This window comes from Melopsittacus undulatus, chromosome 1 (assembly GCF_012275295.1).
Source record: "Melopsittacus undulatus isolate bMelUnd1 chromosome 1, bMelUnd1.mat.Z, whole genome shotgun sequence".
Classification (NCBI taxonomy): domain Eukaryota; kingdom Metazoa; phylum Chordata; class Aves; order Psittaciformes; family Psittaculidae; genus Melopsittacus; species Melopsittacus undulatus.
Genome location: NC_047527.1, coordinates 89,166,270 through 89,189,636, shown reverse-complemented (window position 1 = coordinate 89,189,636; position 23,367 = coordinate 89,166,270). Strand labels below are relative to the sequence as shown.

Here is a 23,367-nt window from a genome sequence, read left to right as displayed (position 1 = left end):
GTTTAATTTATCGGAGACTGCACATAATCAGTATCTCCAAAAAGAACACCTGTAAGAGAATCTTTGTTCCTTAAAGTTTCATAACAAAAAAAAATGGATTTTCTTATTCAGTTCTGTGAGCAAGAGCTGTTAGAGATTCAGAACTGTCTTTCATTGTAGAGAATTAGGCTTTTGTGTTAATGACTCCAGCTATGATGAAATCCTTAGAAATAGAAGGTTTAAACTACTATTAGTATTTTTACTGTTTTGTTTTGAGATTAATTTTAAATGCTATTTGGTTGCTCTTTAAAACAGAGATTACAATATAAATATGGCCTGTCAGATGGACATGTTTTGTAAATTCTGTTCTAGAAACTTCCACGTTAAAAATCTAGTTCTGCTAAGGAGTCAAAGTCACTGTTGAGTTACCTAAAGCCGTATTTTACTCTATTACAGTCTCTAAAGAAGCTAAATCATGCCAATGTAATAAAATTGAAAGAAGTTATACGAGAAAATGACCACCTTTACTTTGTATTTGAATACATGAAGGAAAATCTTTATCAGCTAATGAAGGACAGGTATGTCTTTTTTCACAAAACAAATACCAAATTCCATCATGTTTTATTTAATTATTCTTATGCTGCCTTGAAGAACACATTGGAATTTCTGGGTCTGGCTCTTGTTGCAGCCCCACTGATGTGAACAGTTGCTGCACCTGCAAAATTCTAAGGGTAGAATTTTGTAATGCTCTTGGAAATAGCAGTTTGTTAGGTTGTTTACAGGATAGTTTGTGTATCTTTGGGTGTAGAGCCATGAGAGAAATTCCAAGTACTTTTTTTTTTTTCTTTTTCTTTTTTCTTCCTTAACTGTCACTTTAATGTATGAAGGATTGGATAAACACTGTTCTTTCTCCTTTTGCTCATGAATTTGGCTTAAGGTGGGGATGGTCATCTGCATGTACCTGCATGCACACTCATAAGAAAGACCTACCTATGGACTGTGTTGTGTTGCAGTCTTGGACAAACCATACATAGCAAGTCCTGAAAGGTGGACTTTGGAATAGGACCAGCATTTTCTGTAACATTTTTCTTTGTTGAATTCTTTTGCCTTTAGCGTAATGTTTCCTTCAGACATTGTCAAGACTTTTTATCTCCTTATGTGCAGAGCTCTTAGGTTCACATCCTGAGATAGCCAATAGCAATATTAGTACCATGTTACCCTACAACTGGGTAGCATTGCTCTCAATCAGGGTTCCTTTAAGGCTACCACCACTGGGTGACACACCTGTCACAGTTCCACACTGTGCAGTCTCTTCTTTGCTTCATTATTGTGCATTCCATGTTCATCTGGTCAAGCACACCACTGGCCAGCCAGCTTCTACAGAAAGGTAAGATCATGAGCCTCTCTGCAGAGAAGTCCTTCTGCAGTACTCGAAGTGAGTGAAATGAAGGCCTGGCAGCAAGTGAGTTTTGAGATGAGGGCTATTTGCATATGCCTGTCATTGTGTGCAAGACTTGATGGGCCCATTTTCATCTGTTCACAATGCGTTATGCAAAATCAGAAACATGTATGTTCTGAAGACGTTATTTTTAATTACATGATGTTGTTAATCTGTTTCTTCACAGAACCAAGTTGTTCCCTGAGTCAGTTATCAGAAACATGATGTATCAGATATTACAAGGGCTAGCTTTTATCCATAAACACGGTAGGTTTTGTACTAGAGTTTAGCTGTGTGGCATTCTTTTAGAAAATAAGATAACGCACAGTAATAACATGAATAAAAGTATCTAGCAAAGGTTATTAATTATCTCAAATTATTATCTATTTCAAGTATGGTACATTTTTAAACTATATCTGAAGTGACTCTTTTTTTCCTATAATCAGATTTTCTTTTCTATTTGTAAGCACTGGATATTGTTCATGCACTATTGAGTAATTTTTCCCCACCGTAGTTACCAGGTGAATAAACAAATTAGAGTCTTGTACTATGCCATACTATGCATTTCTGTTTCCTCAAAAAGATCTGTTTATGAATCATTGACACTTTACTATAGCTAATGATACCCTATATCTAAAAAAATTCTTAAAATAATTTATTCACTAAAAAATATAAATTATCTCAACAGTTACAACCTGGATTTAAATATCTTAAGGTGTGGTTTTCATAGGAATTATAAATACAGTCTGAGTAAGAGGTTCTGTGTGCTCACAACAACAACAGAAATTTCACAGCATTTACAAAACTTTTAATGCTTATGTTTAATATCTGTCCACAGACTGCGTTCTGAAATACTGGTTATAAGCTCATTTGCATTTAAAAACTCGCATGCTCAACTCTTATTTTGTACTTGTCCTTCATATCACATTTCCAAATACAATAAAATGTTAGTTGAAAATGAAACAAGGAACAGTGTTCCCAGTAATCTCTTTTCATGCACCATGATGAGGCTTGTTGATGAATTCAGATAGCCAACAATTGTAATTCCATGTCTTTCTGTTCAAGATCATAAACAGTTCTCTAATCAGTAGCATTCTCTTCTTCCTCATTTCTACTTGAAATGAATAAGAAAATTAGAATTTAAGAAAAACTGCAACTTATAAGTTAGAATATTAATATTTTGGTTTGACCAGAAGTGTTTGGGAATAACAGGTATAATAAATTTGAACATTTACACTTCACTGGAATAATTTCAGCCAATTTCTTGCAGTGGTTGTCAGCTTCTGCATGCAGAAATTGAATGCTTTATTGTAGCAAGTGCAATTCTATCAAATAGATTTATAGTATAACAAATTGTGTGTTCCAGTTAAACAGCAGAATTGATTTGCTTAATGATATAACCGCTGTCCAGGTATATAGGTGCTCAAGCCAACAGCAAGTAATCAAGAACCTTTATTTTGATATCTTTTATATGTCTGTATCTGCAAGTTGTTGTCACAATAATAAATAAACTAGTTAAAATTGTTCAGGGAATTTAGTAATCAAGTAAGTGTGTCAGATGCTCAATTTTCCAATACCCAAAACTGACAAAGCAGTTGTAGTTTTTGCAAAAGATTTCATTCCGACATTCTGAAATTGATTTATTTGATAATGCTGCAATAGCGAATTAATTTTCTTCAATATGTTAATGGAAGTTTACATTTGTTAGTTAAAGAATACTTGGTATAATAATCACTGGGGGGAAAAATGCGTGTGCTTGTTGGGGGGGGGTGTGTTGCCATTCTTTTCTGTTGAATTAAAAAAAAAAAACAACAAAAAGACACCAAAAAAAAACCACACCAAAACTATATTCTTCCAAAATATCCCATTTAGATTACTATATTAGAGGTTGCTAAGAGGTGATGATATAATAATTCACTGTTCTTTTCCATCTGGTCTTTTATAGGATTTTTTCATAGAGATATGAAGCCTGAAAACCTTCTCTGTATTGGACCAGAACTTGTGAAAATAGCAGATTTTGGTTTGGCTAGAGAACTAAGATCTCAACCACCTTATACAGATTATGTTTCTACCAGGTGGTAAGTATATTAAGTTAATACATTATTCTAACTAATGAGCTTCCTCTTACCATTTTAATTTATCTATTATTTCTTTCCATCCTTATAGGTATCGTGCTCCTGAAGTTTTGCTAAGATCATCTATCTATAGTTCACCTATTGATGTGTGGGCAGTTGGCAGCATAATGGCTGAATTATACACACTAAGACCTCTTTTCCCAGGCACAAGTGAAGTAGATGAAATCTTCAAAATTTGCCAAGTATTAGGGACTCCAAAGAAGGTAAGACTCAAAAAAAATCACACAATTGTATTTAAGTAATTTTTTTTAAATATTATAAAACATTGAATGTTATCTTTCTTTTGGAACATCCATATAACTTATTGCTTTAGTAAGTTTCCTGTAGACATAAGGTTTTATCGACTGTATGTATCTTAAACTTCTCTTAAGGCATGTAATGCTAGTCTTTTGTTGTATATCAGTATCTGTTCTATGTCATACTATTATGTGTAGGCTTGCTCTCCTCTAATGAAATACAGATAAAATTGTTTAGTTCAGTTATTGAAAGCTGTACATACTGGAAAGAACATCAGAAGTCTCCTAGAATTCCATATAGTCAATTTGCTTCCCTTTCCTGAAAGCATAATTCTTCTAGGCACCTAGAATTTAGAGCTTGTGGAAGATACCATAAATAAGATAAATTATGCTTTTCTTAATACTAAACCATAGAGGAAGCATTTGATCTCAGACACAGATCTCTCATAAATATTATTAGCAATAAAAAGTAATGGAGGAAAAATGTGCAGTATTTTAGAGAAGAAGCAAATATTGTCAGTTATTTCTGAGCATGCTAAATGCTATTTAAAATTACAAGAAACATTTGGGTAATGCATATAAAAATATGCAATTGTATTTACTGCAGTTAAAATGTTTAGACAAGTGGCTATATAAACATGCAAGAAAAGAATAAATTATTTCAAAATATTGAATAAACTGAAAAAAGAGCTTACAAGGTTTGGGTTGTTTTTCTGTTTTTTGGTGTTTTTTTTTTAATCAGGTAAGATATAGCAGATGTATATCATTACTTTATGGGTACAAACAGAACTTGGTGAGATAACTGATTGAACACAGAGTCTCTAGGTGTGGAAAATGTGTGAGTGGAAGAGTAAAACATCAATTTCATTAGTGTTCTACTGATTATAACATATAGCATAATTCTTGTTCAGTAAAGGAGCAGTTATCAATAGAGAAGTTAGGAACAGAAATGGATTAAGCTACCTAGGAACATGCAAAGCTTGAAGTGGTGGAAAAACATCCAAGAGAACATACTGAGAATAAGGTGTAAACTCATGACAGGTCAGAGATAGAGAGTTATAAATGATATGTTGGGGAAGTGAAAACTGAGTCTAGAGGAGTAAGTGCAGATTGCCAGGATGTGTAAACCAGTGATTGTTACAAAAATTGTGTGTCAGAAATAATGTGTAATATGAACAGTATTTTAAGACTCCAGTTTTCAGACACGGATGATAAGTGTCTTAAGCAGCTCAGAAGTCTTGGATAGGAAGAACAACATTTTGGTGGATATTTAGAGTGAGAAAGAGAGCAACATAAGACCTTCTGGAACATTTGCAATATATAGCATAAACAAGTTCTGGAAGTGCAGGCTATGGGATCATGAAGCTTCAATTAGTTCCATTGTGCCCCTGTCATCTGGTGGACAGACTTGGGAATTTTATCTCCTTACAACAATGCAAAGACATTCCCTCTTCAGGGAGGTTGCTGTAGGAGAAGAGTACTTAAATATTAAATTATTGGAATGGTCACAACAAATGATGCACTTGTCACAAATTGTTCAATTGTTACAAATTTGTTACATTCTGCATTCTGAAAAACATAACCTGTTACTTTAAGAGTCTGGTTTTGCAGATAGTTTTCCAAATATGTTTTTTTTTCGAACATGTATTTTCATGTATTCCATTTTCCTGCAGTAAGGAATTACAAGAATTATGCCCAGAAGCCATCTTAATTCCAGTTTGCCTTCCTTTGTTTGTCTGTATTACCATACTAATGACATCTGTGAGTTTGATTTTTTTTTTTTTAAATAGTGACATGCAACTGTTTTGCTTTATTTAATAAATGAAGTTGCTTTATTTATAAAGTTTTGGTTTATTTATTTTATAAATAAAATAAGTTGTACCATTCAAGTACTGGCAGTGATGGTGCACTTGTACTAAGCTAGTTTAATAAAGAAGCTGATGACAGTCTGAAAAGGAAAGATGAATTAAATGCTTTTTCATTAGCTGAAGGTTGGCAATGCCACTTTCAATAATTCCAAATGATGTTTTTTTTAATAAATTGAAATGTATTTTTCATTTTTGCACTTGTAGTGTCTTCATCCTATCCCTGCACTTCACTAGTTCAATGTGCAACCCTTGCAACTTAATTCTGATTGTTCCTTTATCACTATCTCTGGCAGACAGAATGCCATCAAATCCAGTAAGGGAGGAAGAAAAATACCTTTTAATGTATAAAAAGGCTGGTTTAGAGAGAAGAAATAAATATTCCTCCTTGGTATCCATGGATGATAGCACACGCAGCAATGGTCTTTTATTGTCATAAGAGAAACCTAAATTTTTATATCTTGAGGAGAATTAAGCTCTGGAAGAAACTGTTCAGAGAGGTTGTGGAATACCACTGGAAGCTTTTTGAGACTAACACCTGGCAGGAAGGGACAAGGGCATGGATTAGATATCTCTTGAGGTCTTTTATAATCTAATAGTTCTACGTTCAAACAGTTATCAGGCAAAGAAGGACTTCAGCGTTTACTTTCGGAAAGTTAAAACACTCGAAAAAAAATTCTCATTGTCATGTTTTTGTTTTGCTGGGTTGGGGTTTTTTTTCATGCTGTAATAGTGTCTAGTTGTACTTTAACCACTGACTATCTGAATGGTGGAATCAGTGGTATAGTGTAGGCTACACTACCATTACAGGACCACATATGCTGGGTGGAAGGGCCTCACTTCCACTGTTCCCATAAAGGTATGTTGAAGTCAGGTGTTTGAGCTCATTTCTGTAGTAGATGGGAGGTTCAGTACTGCTTCTGGTACTGCCACACTCTCTTCTCCTTCAGGTAGAAAATGTCCAGGTGCGGTACCCACAATGATGGTTCCATCTTTACCTACAAGAAAGCTTGAGAAAAACCACCCCTGGAGACTGATGTTGAGATCACTGGTGTAGTAATTGTAATGGAAAATAGAAATGCCTGCTTTCCACTATAGAGGAAGGAGCTGTGCAAACCAAGATGACTCAAGCTGCATAAAATTAAATTTGATCTAGTAACTTAAATATACATAGTCTTTGTTCTTTTTTGGTACTGATTTTAATTTTCTTTGAAACAGAGTGACTGGCCAGAAGGATACCACCTTGCTTCTGCCATGAATTTCCGCTTCCCACAGTGTGTCCCCATAAGCCTAAAAACTCTCATCCCAAATGCAAGCAATGAAGCAATACAACTTATGAGTGATATGCTGAACTGGAATCCAAAGAAGAGGCCTACAGCAAGTCAGGTCTGAGCACCTGAATGATTAAGATGGAATTTGCTTGTTAAAAAGTTGTAAATATAGAAATGGTTTCATTGCTGTAATACTGATGGCCAGAGAAATGTCTCATTTTGAACACTTTGGTGAGAATGAACCTAGCAGTGAGAAAGTTCTAAACCTTACTCAGGAGACAGCATAAACTCTTCAGCTATTTCTGCAATGTTGTCTTCTGTATTGGTGTATTCTAAAATGTTCTCTGTACAGGACAGAGAAAAATCTGAGCTGCAAGTTTCCTCAATTGTAACTGTATGTCACTTCTGCTGCCTGCTTTTTGCTTTTTCCTCCCCCATCTGTACAAAGAGGAATATTTAAAATTAAACTTTACTTTTGTGAAGTTGCAGATGGAATTGCAGTATGGAAGAGCTAAGAATATAAGAGCTATTTTTAGTTGAAAAGGGCATGTAAACCGTACTAAGTGCTAAGAACTTTATGAAGAACATACCAGTAGGTCACAAAGATTACTGTTTTTCTCCAAGTTACTTTTAAAGAACAATTTCAAGTACCAACATGGTTATATTTTCCTGATTTTTTTTTTAATCTGGTATTCATACCTAGTGCAATCCTGTTTAGAAGGTACAAAAGGAGAATACAATAGGGAAAGGAAAAAGACATATTGCAAGTTATCCTAGGTGGATGTAATGTGTTTCAGAAGTGGTTAAGCAGATGGTACCAAGTAAAGCAACCCTTTCTCTCCACTTTAGAAAGCATATCTATTGTTACAGTCACTGAGATCTAAATCTAGTCCACTGCTATATATCCCTGTACCGAATACTGCATGGTGCTTTATGAAAGTAAACAACCAGCTTTTGCCAAAGTGAGTTATCAAGGAAGCAGCTGCAGCATTTGTGTAATCCACAGCCAAAAGCAGAGCTTAATGCATATACATTGAATTGTGTACAAAGGCAGCAGTTCTCAAGTGCAGCAGAAGCAAAACATCTCTTTGAGAACTAACAAAGAGTAGGATCGTACGCAGAAGGAGTAGCAGAGTGTGTTGTTTTGACATAGGAGGAGCTGTGTTTCTAAGGTATGTCTATGCTGTTTGTCTAGAGGTGGACATTAAAAGATCAGAGAAAAAGAATGAAATACACATCTGCCTGAAGACAGACACTGTGTTCCTAATAAATACCATGAAATTACAGCAAACATAGTGACTGTACTTCAAAGCAAAACAAAACCAAGGAAAGCTGGTGATAAGAAAATAAAGGAGAAACTTTAATTGTAAAACCCATTCATTAATGTTAAATGGCAATCATGATAATTCTGGGGTTTTGGTCTTTTGTTTTGTTTGGTTTAATCTGTTCATCAAGTTGCCAAAACATACATAGCAGTGGAAACATGTAATAAAGCATGTGGTAAAGGTAGTAGAGACTCCCTCATCTAAGACAGAAATTTGTTGCTGCATGAATATAGAATGATGTTGAATGTAAAATGCATGGCAAAACACAGATTCTGCAAAACCTAGAAGTAAAGGAGGGAAAGAAAGGACGTGACTGCTGTTAACATGTTACAACTGGACCCATCTTACTAAATTATATGATGGGAAGAGTTTAAAATACAGAATTATCAATTCATGCTGTTTACACATGATCTCACTATGCATTTGTCTTGCATCTCTGCCTTATGGCTTGCTCAAATGCTTCAGGAACCTGCTTAAAGTAAGCTTTTTGAAGCAAAATTAATATGTTGTATCTTCTTCTTAAGGCTTTGAAGTACCCTTACTTTCAAGTTGGACAAGTTTTAGGACCTCCTCCACAGTATCTGGAGAAGCAGACTCCTATTAAAGCAGTTCAGCCAACAGAGCCAAAGCCAATTTTACCTAAACTGGAAGCTATATCCAAGCCAGAACCTCTGTCTTCACCGGATGTACCTGACAAAACACAGCCACAGCCCTTGTCAAAGGTTAACCACCAGCCTCTCCAGCAAATTCAGTTGCCTCAGAATACTGCTAACCAGCAAGTACCAAAACAGCAGCAGCCACAGGCACAACCATTTTTACCAGCTATCAATAAAAACTCATTGCCAGTAAGTTGTCTTCAATAAATATTTAGGTGGTTTTATTAAAAGGTCTTACTATATTCAGCCAGGCAATCCCTTGAAAATTGTCAGACATTTTATTAGAGGAAATATAGACAGGTTGCTAGGGACTCATAAAGGATACAACTGGCAACTTACTGAAATTTCACAGCAAATAAGAATAGATTGCTTCTAACAACAGTGTATGTTCATTTATAATAGCCTTTACTGTCATGCTTATGCAGTAACAACAGCTAAGTAGTTACAATAGCTAGCGTTTACTGACCTTTGAGAAACAGTTCCCAAAACCAGTGTTAGTGTATAATAGAGAAGTGGAAAGGGAGAACTTTGCTTGCTTCAAGCAGTAAAACATCTGAGAGTTCATCCAGTTACTAAGATTGTAAGAATTTATCAAGGAAGATTTTTAGCAGGATGAACATTAAGCTTCATAACCTTCGTTTTGCTTTCCACTTATACTTGCTGAACTAAAATATGAAGTATGTTAAGAATAATAGGTATTCAGAAAATATATGACTGTAGTTTGCATTCCTATGAAAGGACAGTTTTAAAATCTAGTAATTTCTTTGGAAAATAGTGTTAAAGAAAAGCCTGGTAACTCTATTTGCTGTATTTACTTTGGGGCCACTGCAACTGGCATGCCTAAACCCAGAGTATAATTGCCGTGAATGTTCTGCACCAGAGTGCTCTACTCCTGTGTCAGTTCATCTATATCACTATTTGAGAGCATGAGTTCAGCAAGACACAAGGAGTAGAGACTGAGCACTGAACTGGGTCTGCAGGTTGAACATTAACTTCAGTATTTCAGGTAGATTTGAGAAGGATGACAGTCTAAATGAGTTACACTCAAAATACTTGCCAGCATTATTATGTTTTCTGCTTAAAATCATGCCCTTAAAGTTCGTAAGTGTAGTCAGGAAGTGAACTAGATACAAAATATAGAATTGAATTGAAGCTTTTTTCATATTTAAAATAGAAACAAACAGCTAATGGCCCTCAGAGTGGTGCAGTAGGTCCTAAAAGCTGCAGAAGACGATGGGGTCAGACTTTGGTAAAGGCTGTGGATAGCTGGGATGACTTGGATGACACAGAATTTGGAATGTCATGTTCAAAGAAACCTAGCATTGCGCTGTTAAAAGAAAAGAAAAACAAGGAAAGTCTTTTTAGGTAAGTCCCATAATTGTAAAATCACATTTTTTAGTAAGCAATATCCAGTAGATTTATAGATTGATTAAGACAACTCTGCTAAAATATAAGTCACCAAACTTCTGCAAGAATGCAGAGAGCTGTATAAGCAGAGTAACTTTGTGTGTGGTGTTGATACAGCACCAGTAGTATTCAAAGTGAATCAGATTTGTTTTCAGGGACCATATGGTTTAGATGTTTGTCATGTTATTAAGAAACAGTGTGTTCTACTAAAACCAGATATCCTAACTTAATTTCTTTTTTCTGTTAAGTGTGGCTCTCAGCTCTGCCACAGTTATCCACATTTACCTGAATTCCATAGTGTTGGATACGCTTTTTCCTTTGTCCTAGGTCAAACTCCCATGAGGTATGAGATTTGGCCGTTACTTTGTGGGAATCAATTTTACTGATGAAAGTAGGGTAAGAGTCCTCTTCAGGCTAGGGTCAGCTTGTGGTATTCTATGCTGGAGCAGTTGATCACATCTTGATTTTTGTTTGAACATCTTGATTTGTTTCAGTGTGCCAGAACCAAAAACTTCGTTCTCTACCCAGCCAGGAGGGGAAAATAAGGTTCCAATGACAAATGATTCTGGAAGATTAAATACATCAGCAAAGCAGTACTACTTAAGACAATCAAGATATCTACCTGGTAAGGGTAAAAGTCAATACATACAGAAAATACAAGTTATGAACACTCTAGGTATGCTCCACTCAAACTTTCGATTTCACGCTGGATGATTTTGTTGTTCATAACCAGGCTAAATTTTCAAGTTTTGGCCTAAATGCTTTTCCCATAATGTCTCTCATCATAATTAATGCAGAAGTTCCTGGCCATGTAAATGTGGGAGTTCAATGCTGCTTGTACACCACAAAAGCTCACAGGCCTTTTTATGACTACTAACATATAAACCCCTCAGTAATATGAATCCAGTGTCTCTTGGATTCCTAGGGATATATCCTGATTTGACCCATAAGCAAATGTATCTGAGGACTAAAGAAACTACATATATATATATATATGTATATATATATGTATATATATATATATATATGGAGAGAGAGCATAGTTCTCAGTTTTGAAATGTCAGGAGGTTGGCGGTTTTTTTAATTTAAAGTTCTGGTAAGCACAGTTACCCTTGTGATAGAAATACCAGCCACTCACGTACTCATTTGCCTTCCCAAGGCAGTCATCTTCTTTAAAAATTAATAGATAGCTAGTCTAAATCTGGGTGATTTTATCAGGAAAATAACATGAAATGATGAAAATGCTAGGAAAAAGAATCGGAAGGAGGAATTAAAAAAAGAGAATGTGTCCTTCAGTTAGTATTCTGAATGTGTTCTATAATCAAATTATTTCCTTGGTATTCTCTTGGTGTTTTCTTTATTGTAACGACAGTTTGCACAGTTACAGTAAGTGCATCATGACATCTACTGTAACCCACGTATGAGAATTTAGGTGGCTCACAAAGGATTTCTTGATTGTCAGACAAGTTGTTTTGTGACAATGTATCACTAATTTCTCAGGAATTCATTAGGCCATTGATGACTTCTGAATATGAAACCACTTCTTGAATGTTAAATAGGATGCTCAGAGAATAAACAGCTTAAGTCCAAAAGAAAAAAAAAATGGAGGGTGGGTGGAGCTTACCTGTATAAAGGAAACATAAATGGAACAGAAAGTTCATCTTTATTTCTTAGTGTGCTTCTAATGTCTCTCTGGTTTTAGTAGAACTTTCAATGAGAAAAGCATAGATGTAAAAAATAATTTCAGCACTTAAGAAAATGATAGCTCCAAGGAGTGTATTTGTTATTTACCCATATTACTTTAGTTCTGTTACCACTAGATCTGGGAGCTGCTTTCATGCTGTGAAACTCTTGTAATGTTTATAACACACTGAGGTGACAAGAGCCTCTGTGTTCTACTCTAACTTATATCTTGAAGAAATAGCTTGTTTTCAGCCTTGAAAACCCCAATTTTTGATAGGTATTTTTAATCTGTGTTATTTGTTTGGGAGTCAAAAATATCAATAACGAGACTATAGATTTATAGAAATAAAGTAACTGTACTTAAAAGGCTTTTAAAAGTTATCTTGAGAGCACAAAGGGAATTGTTCTTAAAAATTAGCAGTGTTCTTAACTGTGTCTCTAGTTTTCATGGTTTGGCTAAAAAACGTAACCTAATCGATGGGTGTTGTTTTTTAAATTAATGGTGTTTACATTGTATTACAAATAATTCAGTGTTGTTTTCCTGTTCTAGAAATGTCCATTTTTCATTGGTTGAATTATGTTTGAGAATTGATATTTATAAAATTTCCTTTTTTTTTTTTCCCCTAAGGTGTAAACCCTAAGAGTGTCTCCTTAGCAGCAGTCAGTAAAGAAGGATTACATGGAACCTGGAACAACCAGTTGTACTCTAAACCATTGGCACATGCTGGAGGAGGAACAACTTTCAACAGAAATACTACAGGTAAAAGTAATTAAAAGTGGTCGCATTATATCTCATCATACTTTAATTAATTAAGACCATATGGTTTAGCTTCTGTTGTCAGGCTTAGCTTCTAGGTTGAAGCTTGTTGTCTTGTTTTAACAGTCTCTTAAAATAACAACTTCAAGTGTAAAATAAGTATTTTACTTTCAGATCATACAGGAACTATAGACCAGCCCCTGTTATAAATTTGTGCCAAGATAAATTTTGTTCATAACCCTTGTAGACCATTATTTTACTTTGTTACTTTAAGCAAATAGTTTGACATCATTACTGCCTGGGCCGTTGCCATGAACCCTATCAAAACAGTAGTCTCACATATGAAAACAAGATGGTGAGTAGTGTGCTCATGTAATAAAAGTACAGCCTCATATTCTAAACATGTATTTTAATAATCTACTAGCCTTGTCCTAAATACTTTGCTGCATGAAAAGTCCCTTTATTTTCAGCAAGGAACTTGCAGTAAAGTGCCTTTTGGTACTGCATTTTGTAAAGAATGCTATTATCAATATTTTATAGAGTGGGACTAGTTAAAAGGTTTATCTAGGACTTGACTGAGGAAAGCATCAGACTCAAGACTAAAATCTATCTTCTGGCCACTAAGCCCTGTACTTTAAGTACACAGTCACATGACCATGTTACGGGAGGTTACCTTATTAACAACTTCACAGTATTGTCCATCTAGCATGAGTCACTCCCAAATACTTTAATGCCAATAAATCACCTACTCTTACATGCTTGTACATAAAGAACTTCAGGTTTATTTACACACAGGAGCTGCACCCTGTTTTAATAGAAGTTTAGTAGCCATTCTGCAGTGTCAGCAAACCTGATTTTCCCTCTGAAAGTCAGGTGAGCTGTAAGTTGTTAATCTGAAATTATGTGAAAGATTTTAGGAAGTGGAAAAATGACAGCACCTATGAGAATTTTGATAGAATACAACAGCCTTTTTTTTTAAGCAATCATCAAATGTGCCTTTTTGTTTTCCAAAATATAGTATCTGGATTGCCTCAAAATTAATTAATATATTCATAACATAGTCATGCAAGGGAATAAGGCATAAAAAGGCCAAGACCTGTTTCCAAAAGTATGCATCAATAAGCTAGATATCTCCCTACTCAATTGCACTGAAAATAGAATGAAGGTACATGCTATGGTAAAAATTCTGCATTTGTCTTACTGGCTTACTTTGTGTTTCTGTCAAAAGTCTGATGAAAAAAAAAATAGTGAAACTGATTATTTAGTATGTTTGAAAGTACCTGGTATTATTTCCAGCAGTATTTTAATGTGCATGTGATGTTTCATTTGCTGGGAGGCAGCAATATTTAAGACACACATGAAATCAGGATAGCTGGAGCACCAATCATGGAAATACAATACACGTAAATTATGTATGTGTTCTTTTTTCGTATTGACAGAACTAAAAGTTGACACTGTGCTGGTTACTGTTTAAATAACTATGTTTAGGTTATTTAAGTCATTTTTTTTTTTCCTCATCCACATTGCCCTAAGGTGAAATAAGATAAAAGCAAATAGTTATAATTTTTTTATGAAGAATTGTAAGGTTATGATCAGTCAACTTCGGAGATACACCCGAGTGCTTGCACTTGTGATTTATGTATTTGTGCGACTGGAATGTGATTGCATTGTTGGTAAAAACGTTTTTATTTTCTTATTACAAAAGAACCTTGTTACTCTAACAAGTTACTTAACATTTCCTGCTTGGAAAAAAAAAAATGAATAAGATATAGTTACAAAGATGCCAGATATTTCTTCTTTCTTGATTTTCCCTCATTTCTTTTGTATCACCTAACCAGGTTCTTCATACACTTTTTCTAAAGTTCTGTATTTCCTTCTTTCTCTTCCTTTCATTTTCCCTGTCTACAGATGAGAACTTAATTATACCTATTGAAAAGCTATCATGCAAAGAAAGTTTGAATGAAAAATTAGAGGATCTGAAAGGTAATTTATAGCAATTATAGCCTGGTTTTTTGCACGTTTCCTACTTATGTTTTACATTTCCTTGTAAAAATTGCACATATAATAGAGATTCCTGATGATCATATACTTTATTTTCAGTTGTAATCTGTTTTGTCAAATCTTGTTCTCCTCACTGTGACTTCTGGACTCTTGGCACTGACTGTGCTTTAAAAGACAGAATGTTTTATCACCCTGATCATTGCACTGTTGATGGATAAGGGTGAAGTGATCCTAAAGAAGCAGCATATGCATCTCTCTTGAACGACTGCTTGTCTGTAACAGCACTTGGAACACCACTGGCAGCATTCTGATTCCGTCAACACTGATTTTACAGAGCATAGATTTTGGTGGTTACATTAGCGTAGGAAGGTGGAAACTCAAGTTTCTGGGGAGCCTAGTTATTGTCTAAACACACTGCTGCAAGCATTGTAAGACTGCTGGAACGTTTCACACCTCCCCTAGGTCCTGGCCCTTCTGGTGTGTACTGCTTGTGTGATGTGTTTCATTGCAGCTATTCATAGAGTTTTTACACTCACTACCCAGCTCAAATGATTCAATGACTTCATCATTATGAATTATCATAAACTCTTCAATTCTTGATGAATTCTTCATCAATTCTTTGTTATGAAGAATCAAGTATGTGTTGTTTAAGGTAGGGCATACAGCCTGGGACACACACTTGCTGACATCTTGGCTAGGAATGTTTGCCTAACCTCCTGGATGCCTGATGGATGAATACTTCTGTAGCAAGAATCCTTTCTTTTGTACAGGAATGGTCAGAGGTAAGAACTGTGCTTTTCAATAAGATATTTTATTTATTTATCATTAGTCTGTTATTTTATATTGTTGGGGTTTTTTTAATTCGCTTGTTCTTATCCAACAAATGATCATCCCTGCAGACCTCTCTGATTCACCCACACTGTTTCCCCTGGCTGCACATTTCCATTTCCTGCAGAAGGGTTCATAAAGGACACTGGACATTAAAAGGTAAGGAGAACCAAATAATAGTTGAGCAATTTTTGACAGGATAGGCAGCTTTGCTGAGCTGTAGATAAGAAGCAGGCAGAAGTAGTCTTTCTGAGGTTATACAAATTAAGGCCTGTCATATTCATATTTTCAGGTCTCAGAATTTTAAAGAATGTTACTAAGCTGTCAGACCTATGAACCCCTCTCAGTGAAATAATTAGGAACTGAGGGAATAACATTCCCTTATGTGTGTGTGTATGTGCACAGGCAGGCGAACAAACCACTAAAGCTGGGTTGTTTTGTTTTTCAGGCAAATTCCTGAAAAGGAAGAACAACTTAAAGACTACAAGGAAGTTCATTTTTCTTAGAATACTTTTATTAAAGTTGTATTTTTCACCAAGGCTTTTGTGTCATTCTTCATTATGCTGGAGACTGGCATCAACTAGAGACTGGAATCAACTGGACACAGGGAGCCCACATGGAAACCCAACTATATGTGGAACTGATAAAAGTGACAGTTGGGAGAGGCTGACGAAACTGAGTTAGCTGAATGGTTTTTTGTTAGTGCTCTTGAACGGGGAGATTTGCAATATTACATAGCTATAATTCGCTGAGGATACCTTTTTGGGGTTGTAGTTGACCAGTTTTGCAGCTTATAGATCAACTGCTCTAAGCTCTGAAATTATCACAGAAGACTGGGAGTGTTTGTGTGATGAGAAGCATTTTGGAATTGCACTGAGGCCAGAGACTGACGAGACAAAAAGGCTGTTAGATCAGATACTGTGTGTTTTACTGCAATTACCAATGAAACCATGCTGAGTACTAGTATGATAAAAATGCTCATACTTGATAAAGGTCAAATTAAAACTACAGTGCATGGCCTTGTAGTTCACAGATTTAATACTAAGTACAGAACCACACCACTAGATAAAAGTGCTCAAAGCAGCTTTCAGTAAAGCAAGTAGCTATAAGCAAAAGGTAAGATCCTACCTTTCTCTAAAACTCAGTGTAAATGTTTTACATGGTCTAAGCTTAATGAGATGTTTGTCATGCTCTGTTGTCTTTATTCCCGCTGAACTGCAGATCAGATGTACTGGATCTGCAGCTTAGCAAGCCTCTTAAATGCTGTAAAAGGTCTAACTAATACACAAAGCAAAGAATTACATACACTTTTTTTCCAGTTTTTCCAACAGACAAGTACTAGGGAACTTTTAAAGAACATTCATGCTTGGAAATCTTGTGGTATTGCAAATATATTTTGAAGTGACTTTAAAAAGTAGGCAAGGTTTTCTGAACACAAGTGAAAATATTAAACCTCTGTAATGTCAACAGGAAATCCTGGCTTTGTAAGTGGTGCTGCTTACAACCCATCAGGAGTATATAGCTCTTCCTTTCATAAAAAAGAAGTTGGATCAGCAGGACAACGGATACAGCTAGCTCCTCTTGGTGCACCTGTATCAGGTAAGAAACACACTTTTTCCACATGTATCCAAGACAAAGAGAAGTGTTCATTTCCCATGCTCCTTAAAGTTATTCCTATAAATTTAGATTTATTAGCCCTTAGTAAAATTTTCCTCAAGTTTTGTAAATAAAATTCTTGGCCATAAATCGCTCTTAACACTCTGCTGGCTATGTAAGTCTGTGGATACTGGGATGACACTTCTCTTGTACCCATGAAATACCACAAGAGTGCTTTGTGAAGTCAAACTTTCAATATTGCTACATTATACAAGGGAAAAGCCAAACAAGAATGCAAATGACCAGTTCTTAATGGTTATGATACATTATGACATAACTGTATGTTACTGTACATTAAAAGACTGTTTCATTAATTAGTTAAAAACAATGTGAAATCCATTCTGAACATAACTGTTACCTTGGATCCTCTATGGTATGGATGACATTCTGAGCACCTTCCTTCCTGGCATGTTTCCAGAGGAGATGGGCAGAAGTGCTCAAGGATGCAAGAGAAACTGGGTTGTGAATGAAGAATTAGACCCGTTCTCCAAACCCAACAGTACACTTCACTAGTTACTTCCAAGGAAATAGCAAGCACCTAAACTAATCAGAATTGTTTAACTAAAGGGCCTATGGCAGACCAATCTGATATGGTCCTGCCTGATGTTGTCTTTTTGCTGATGTGCTCTTTTTAGTTACCTGTTCCCCTTAGACACTTGCAAGTAACCTCTGAAAAGGAGAGTGGGGGAAGAGATGGCATGCATATATCAAATATGCGTAGATGTATTCATATTCTGAGTCAATCAGAAGCCCGTCAGGGAAGGCTAGAGCTGCACTTCATTATCTTATCAACTCACAGCTGAAACACAACAGCAAGAGTTTTGATTTGTCACAGTGTGTGGATCAGTAAGTTCACAGGAGGACAAAATCTGCAACTATCTCTAGACTGCTGTGAATAGCAAGAACGAAAAGGAATTACATGTAGTGATCCAAAGGGAAAGAAATTCACTGTTAATCTGTAATTAGAAATTGAAAATGTGTAGTAAAGGTCAGAAAGGCTGGCAGATGTAGGTCAATTAAGAGACTCTTCCATGTCCTGGAGAAGAGCAAGAATCCTATTGCTTAACCCCCTCGTATTTATCCTAAACTCTGCATACTTGCATGGGAAGAGAGATAAGGATGAAGCAAATGGCAGGTTTTATCTCCTATCTGTCAATATTTGAACATTAACATTTTTGGTGACCCTTTGCTTTGTATTATCCAAAGTGAAATAAGTTATGCTCTCAATTGTTTTTATTCTGTCTTCATTTGTTAAATTTTTAATGCCATAATTTAAATAATTTAATGTAGCACAGAAGATCAGTTTCTTTGAGGAAAATGCTAACACCCAAGAAAAATGACCTTTATTGCCAAGAGAGGGTAGGCTGGAATCATACTTGTTGATGAAAGATAGGGAATGCCAGCCTACAATAAAAGGAACAGTATTCATTTTCAAAGAGGTAGAGACCTGACGCCCTATTTCAGTTCCCTGAGATTCCTCCTTTTACATATGTTGATCCTTGCCTGGCTTCTTAATGGGTTCAAGACACTGTTGAAAAATACCACAAAAAAATAGGTGTTTTTCCATAAGAAACAGAACGATACATAGGCAGGAAAAAGAAAATCTGTAACATGGTAAATTTAAAAATAAAAATAGTAGTATCTAATAGAAGACTAAAATACAAAAGTAGAAATGGAAAAGGCAGGATATACTTTGGGAATGCTAAGGAAACAATAGTAACATATAGTAGGAGTCTGGATAAGAGAGATCCCAAATGACTGACTTTAAGGGATTGGGAAAATGGGCAGAATTGGTGACGAACATGAGGAAAACTATGAGCTGTCCACCCCTGCAGCAGGACAGTTACTTAAATCACATGAAGCTTGGGGTACAGGTATGTATCTGAAATGCAGAAACAGGAAATCTGAGTAGGAAGGGTGGGAATACAGTATTTCACATCTCAGTGCCTGACAGTAGGTGGATGGCAATATTAAAAGGATATTAAGGGATTTAAAAAAAAAACAAACAAAACAAAAACCAAACTATAGACTTGGACAGATCTGACAAAATCAATAGAGAAACAGGAAATGGAGCTGAATAGGACTCACCACCACGTACACCAGGAGTTCTTAGCTAAGGAAGAAGGAAGTAAAAGGCATAAAATCTCAAAAGGAGCAAGAGGATCTCCAGAAGCTGTCCTTCAGTCTAGGCTGTTTGGGTCTTAATAATTTTACCAAAATTCAAATTGCATGCTTTTTAAAATATTTGAGATAGAGGAAAGAACGCTTCCATTCTGTAGCGGTTTTGTAACAGGAGATACAGACTTGTAGACATACACATCAGTTTTTCCACTGAATTTCAGTCTCGATGTTTTCTCAAGGGATTGGTGCAAAAAAAGTATCCACTGGATGAGAATTACTAAGAAGATACACAAATTATAAAAAAACATTAACGTCATCTATAAACAAGCATAGGCAGCACGTCAGAGAACAAAGCATCCTGCTGTGTTAGCATCCTTGAGCACAAATTGTCTTCAAGCTCTTTAATTGTAAAAGAGTAAAATAGCTCTTGAGTCATAATTAATTCTGAGTTCTTGTTCCTTTCAGATTATTCATGGAAAACCAAAGCCGCTCGTGCTCAGTTACCAGGTCCTACTTTCAATTCAGCAGCCAAAAATTTGAGTATCTTAACTCGCCCACCAATTCAGCCAGTACATGGAAGAACAGACTGGATGGCCAAATATGGAGGAAACAGATAGAAAATGCCATCCTGTATAGATGTCAACTATGTTCAGTTCTGCACTGGAAACATGAAATGCCTATTTGCTCTAACTTGTCCTAAGACTATACAATAGTAAAGAAGGAAAAAAAGACCTTGAGTTCTATTACCTGTATAATACACGTAATACCACATAAACTAGTGTCAGTGAAGTAGGATTTATTGAGGTATTGTATGACACATATTGCCAAAACTACAGAGAAGTAGATTTTACTTGACACCTTTCTAAAGATGGATCTCGTCATACTCTTAAAACAACTGTTATGGTCGTTCACCCAATTCAACATCCACTATTGGCATGTGTCTGAAATAAACAAGCAGCAAGAAGCAGGCTAAAGCAGAGCAGCACCGTGCTTTCAGGTATTCAGCTGGTTCCTTACCAGAAAGATCAGAGTGAAAGCACAGATTGGGCTTTGTGAAGGGCACCACACGAGGATTTCAGAGCTCACCTGTATTTAAGAGTTACTTAGGGTCTGTAATGTGCAAATATTCATAATAACAATGAGAACTTAACTCTTGGTGGTAGGATATACACAATCCACTGATAAATACTACACAACGAAGATCTGAAAACTTAGCCCTTATGTGGCCATAGAATGATATAGCAATACTGCAAAACGGCTAAACAAGTACTGGATGCTAGACTTACATCGCCAAGCAGTAGTGAAGCCTGAAAATTGGATTCTACTGTTATAATTAGCTTATTACCATTTTTGGTCAAAGATCTGTGGAGATTGGTGCCTGTCCTGTCAAGGGGGTGTTGCAGTGACATTTTAAGGAGCCTGAACCACTGCAGTCTGTCAGTTATTTTAAAAGTGACTTAGTCAAAAGGGCATGAATTCTCAGTAACCTCCTGTTTCTACATGTCTTTATTGGGTGATCCAACCAAACAATACGAATAAGCTACATGAGGGAGGATATTGGGCTGTTCAAAAACACTGATTTCTGGTTTAGCTCTTAGAAGCTAACAGGTACCTGAAAGCACACCAAAACTTTAATAATGCAATACGTCACTGTATGCTTATTCAGTACTTTCTCTGGCTTCCATGCAAAGCTTTATAACATCCTGCAAAGGACTTTGCAATGTACAATAAATTGTTTTTAGGGCGTAGGGCTAGGCTACTTCTGTTAGCAATTGCATTTAGAGTAGATGCTTTAGGCCTAGTAGTTACATTAAACCTGCCATTTTAAAGTACAAAATGAGTATATTCTTTAAAGATGTAAAGCTGTTTTAAGCGTTGTAAAAAATGTATTTGTATGGCTTTTGTAACTGCATATAAAAATTTAAATTCCTGTTGTTGACATGTGTTATAATATATGGGTTACATTAACTTCCTGGACATCAATTTAATCTAAACCAGTTGTATTAAAAAGTCAACTATTTTGTTATGAAAATTGCACCTAAAGAAAATGCCACTTTCAGTACTGGAAGAACTAGATAAGGATATCTGCTTAGTAATGCACTAGACGGTTTAATTCAATTGCTATTGGTCTAGGCATAACTATCTGTCATTTCCTTAATATTAACAGATGCCTCTATGCTGTTTAAATGCATTTTAAGCTATCTCTAAAGTATACCTGTAACTGGCTGTGGCAGTGAAGGACAGCCTCAACCTTTAAATTCACAGGCATAAATGCACTGGTTTTGTAATTAAAAAAAACAACAAACACAAAAAATTAATCACTTATCTCTAGTACAAGATGCTGTGATTTAGTTAAAAGCACAGTCTGGTCAAGGAATTGACTAATACCATGTCCATAGGTCACACGTCCGTAAGTTACATAGAGCAAAAAAATAAACAGCTACTAATTATGGCACTGAACATAGCTAAAAGAAACATGCTGTCCTTACCATATGGAACAGCTTTGACATAAACCATAACAGCCTTTACTTGTCTATAATCAAAGCATAACAAGTGTTCAGAAATTCTCACAAACAGCAAGAACAATCAGTAGTAAGAATAAATATGCTTTATATAGTTGTTTTAACTCTGATTCATTGATACACGTTAAACTGTTAGTGCAGAAACACCATAGAATGCTTAAGACATTTAAAATATATCCTGATAAACTTCCAAGGGGGTAAAAAATATGTAAAGCTTTTTTCTCCTCCCTGGTTTACTACTGTTTCTCCTGAACATGGAAAGCAGTAACAAGAGTTCTACCAGCTGTTCTGAATTCAAGCTACCATTTCCAAAACTCATGAAAGAGCAGCAAGTCTTAAGAGTTTGGTCTAAGAGTTTAAAAGCTTATCAGTCCAATTCCCTGCTTTCTGTTGTCTTTATTCCATTGAAGGACAGTTGCAGCCAAAATGTGAAGTTACCTGATAAGAGACCAGCATTATAGAATTAGAAAACTGCTGAATCTCAATTTATTCCGGATGTATTTGTTTGCACCTTACTTCCACAGAAAAAAACTCTTTCAAAAGCAATATGAAAAGGTAAGTAACCCATACAGTAGTTTAGGGAAGTGGCTTAAATGTTAATGTCTGGCTTATGAAGCTTTCTGAGATACAGCAAAGATTTTCAGACATCTGCCCACCAATGCTGGGTCCATGGCCTGGAATTAGGCACTTGAAAGGTTGATTTACAAACAAAATCATGTGCAGTCCTGCACACCCTTTGTTTCTGTGCAGAGAGGAAAGAGGTTAAAGTGAGCACCCAAAGCTGAACTCTTCAGGATGATGAATGCCCTAGAAAGGTGTGCAAGTAGTTTCTCCTCAAGAAATCTCACTGCCTGTGCTCAAGCCAGCGCTTACCCAAGTTGTGTGGCCTGGGACCAGGCTGCTGAGACCCACAGCTTGACCTCAGCCCTCCCTCACCACTGCCACTTGTTTGGCAAACCACTGCTTGGCTTGGAGAGCCTGATGACCACCACAGGCCTAACTCTGTGCCTCCTGCCCTGGTAGCACCAGATCACTGCCCAGCCTGTTTTGCTGTGTCAGGGAAGGAAAGAAGGAAACCCACAAGATGTTACCCTCCTGCTAAGGTACTGGCCTGATACCTAGAGAACTCTGAGCAACTCCAGAGGCTCACCAATCTAATGCATCAACCCCACTGCTTCCATTTCTCCCACCAACAAAGAATGACTGAAGAAAGCAAAGCTCAGAACCTGTGCAGAAAAGGACGCAAGTTAAATGAAATCAGAAAAGGGATACATTACCATCCACATGCAGCGTCCAGGCTTATTTCTGTATGGCAGGTTTATATTTAGAATGATTTCAGGCATCAGGGGAATCCACTGAAGGCAAAGACTGATCAACTTCAGTCTTTAAATAAACTTTCATAGAGAAGTTTTCAAATCTAAACTAGAGGATTCCTCCCAGAAAGAAAACAACGTAGGAACCAAAACAACTTTAATAGAACACTTGTC

The 23,367-nt window shown here is 36.1% G+C and overlaps 1 protein-coding gene across 2 annotated transcripts in view; it reads left to right on the top strand.

Annotated features, from left to right (window-relative positions):
• Nucleotides 1-21,297, top strand: part of MAK (male germ cell associated kinase) — a 28,933-nt gene extending 7,636 nt beyond the window's left edge. The window contains exons 4-14 of one of the 2 annotated variants that reach the window (XM_031049728.2): nt 436-557; nt 1,605-1,684; nt 3,363-3,495; nt 3,584-3,755; nt 6,872-7,039; nt 8,774-9,094; nt 10,080-10,270; nt 10,807-10,937; nt 12,624-12,755; nt 17,052-17,180; nt 19,824-21,297. In XM_031049728.2, the coding sequence (XP_030905588.2) occupies nt 436-557; nt 1,605-1,684; nt 3,363-3,495; nt 3,584-3,755; nt 6,872-7,039; nt 8,774-9,094; nt 10,080-10,270; nt 10,807-10,937; nt 12,624-12,755; nt 17,052-17,180; nt 19,824-19,975 (1,731 nt within the window). In that variant the 3' untranslated portion in view covers nt 19,976-21,297. Of the gene's footprint in view, nt 1-435; nt 558-1,604; nt 1,685-3,362; nt 3,496-3,583; nt 3,756-6,871; nt 7,040-8,773; nt 9,095-10,079; nt 10,271-10,806; nt 10,938-12,623; nt 12,756-17,051; nt 17,181-19,823 lie in introns of those variants that run through there. The other variant, XM_031049729.2, reaches the window with a different exon arrangement.
• Nucleotides 21,298-23,367: the final 2,070 nt, after the last annotated feature.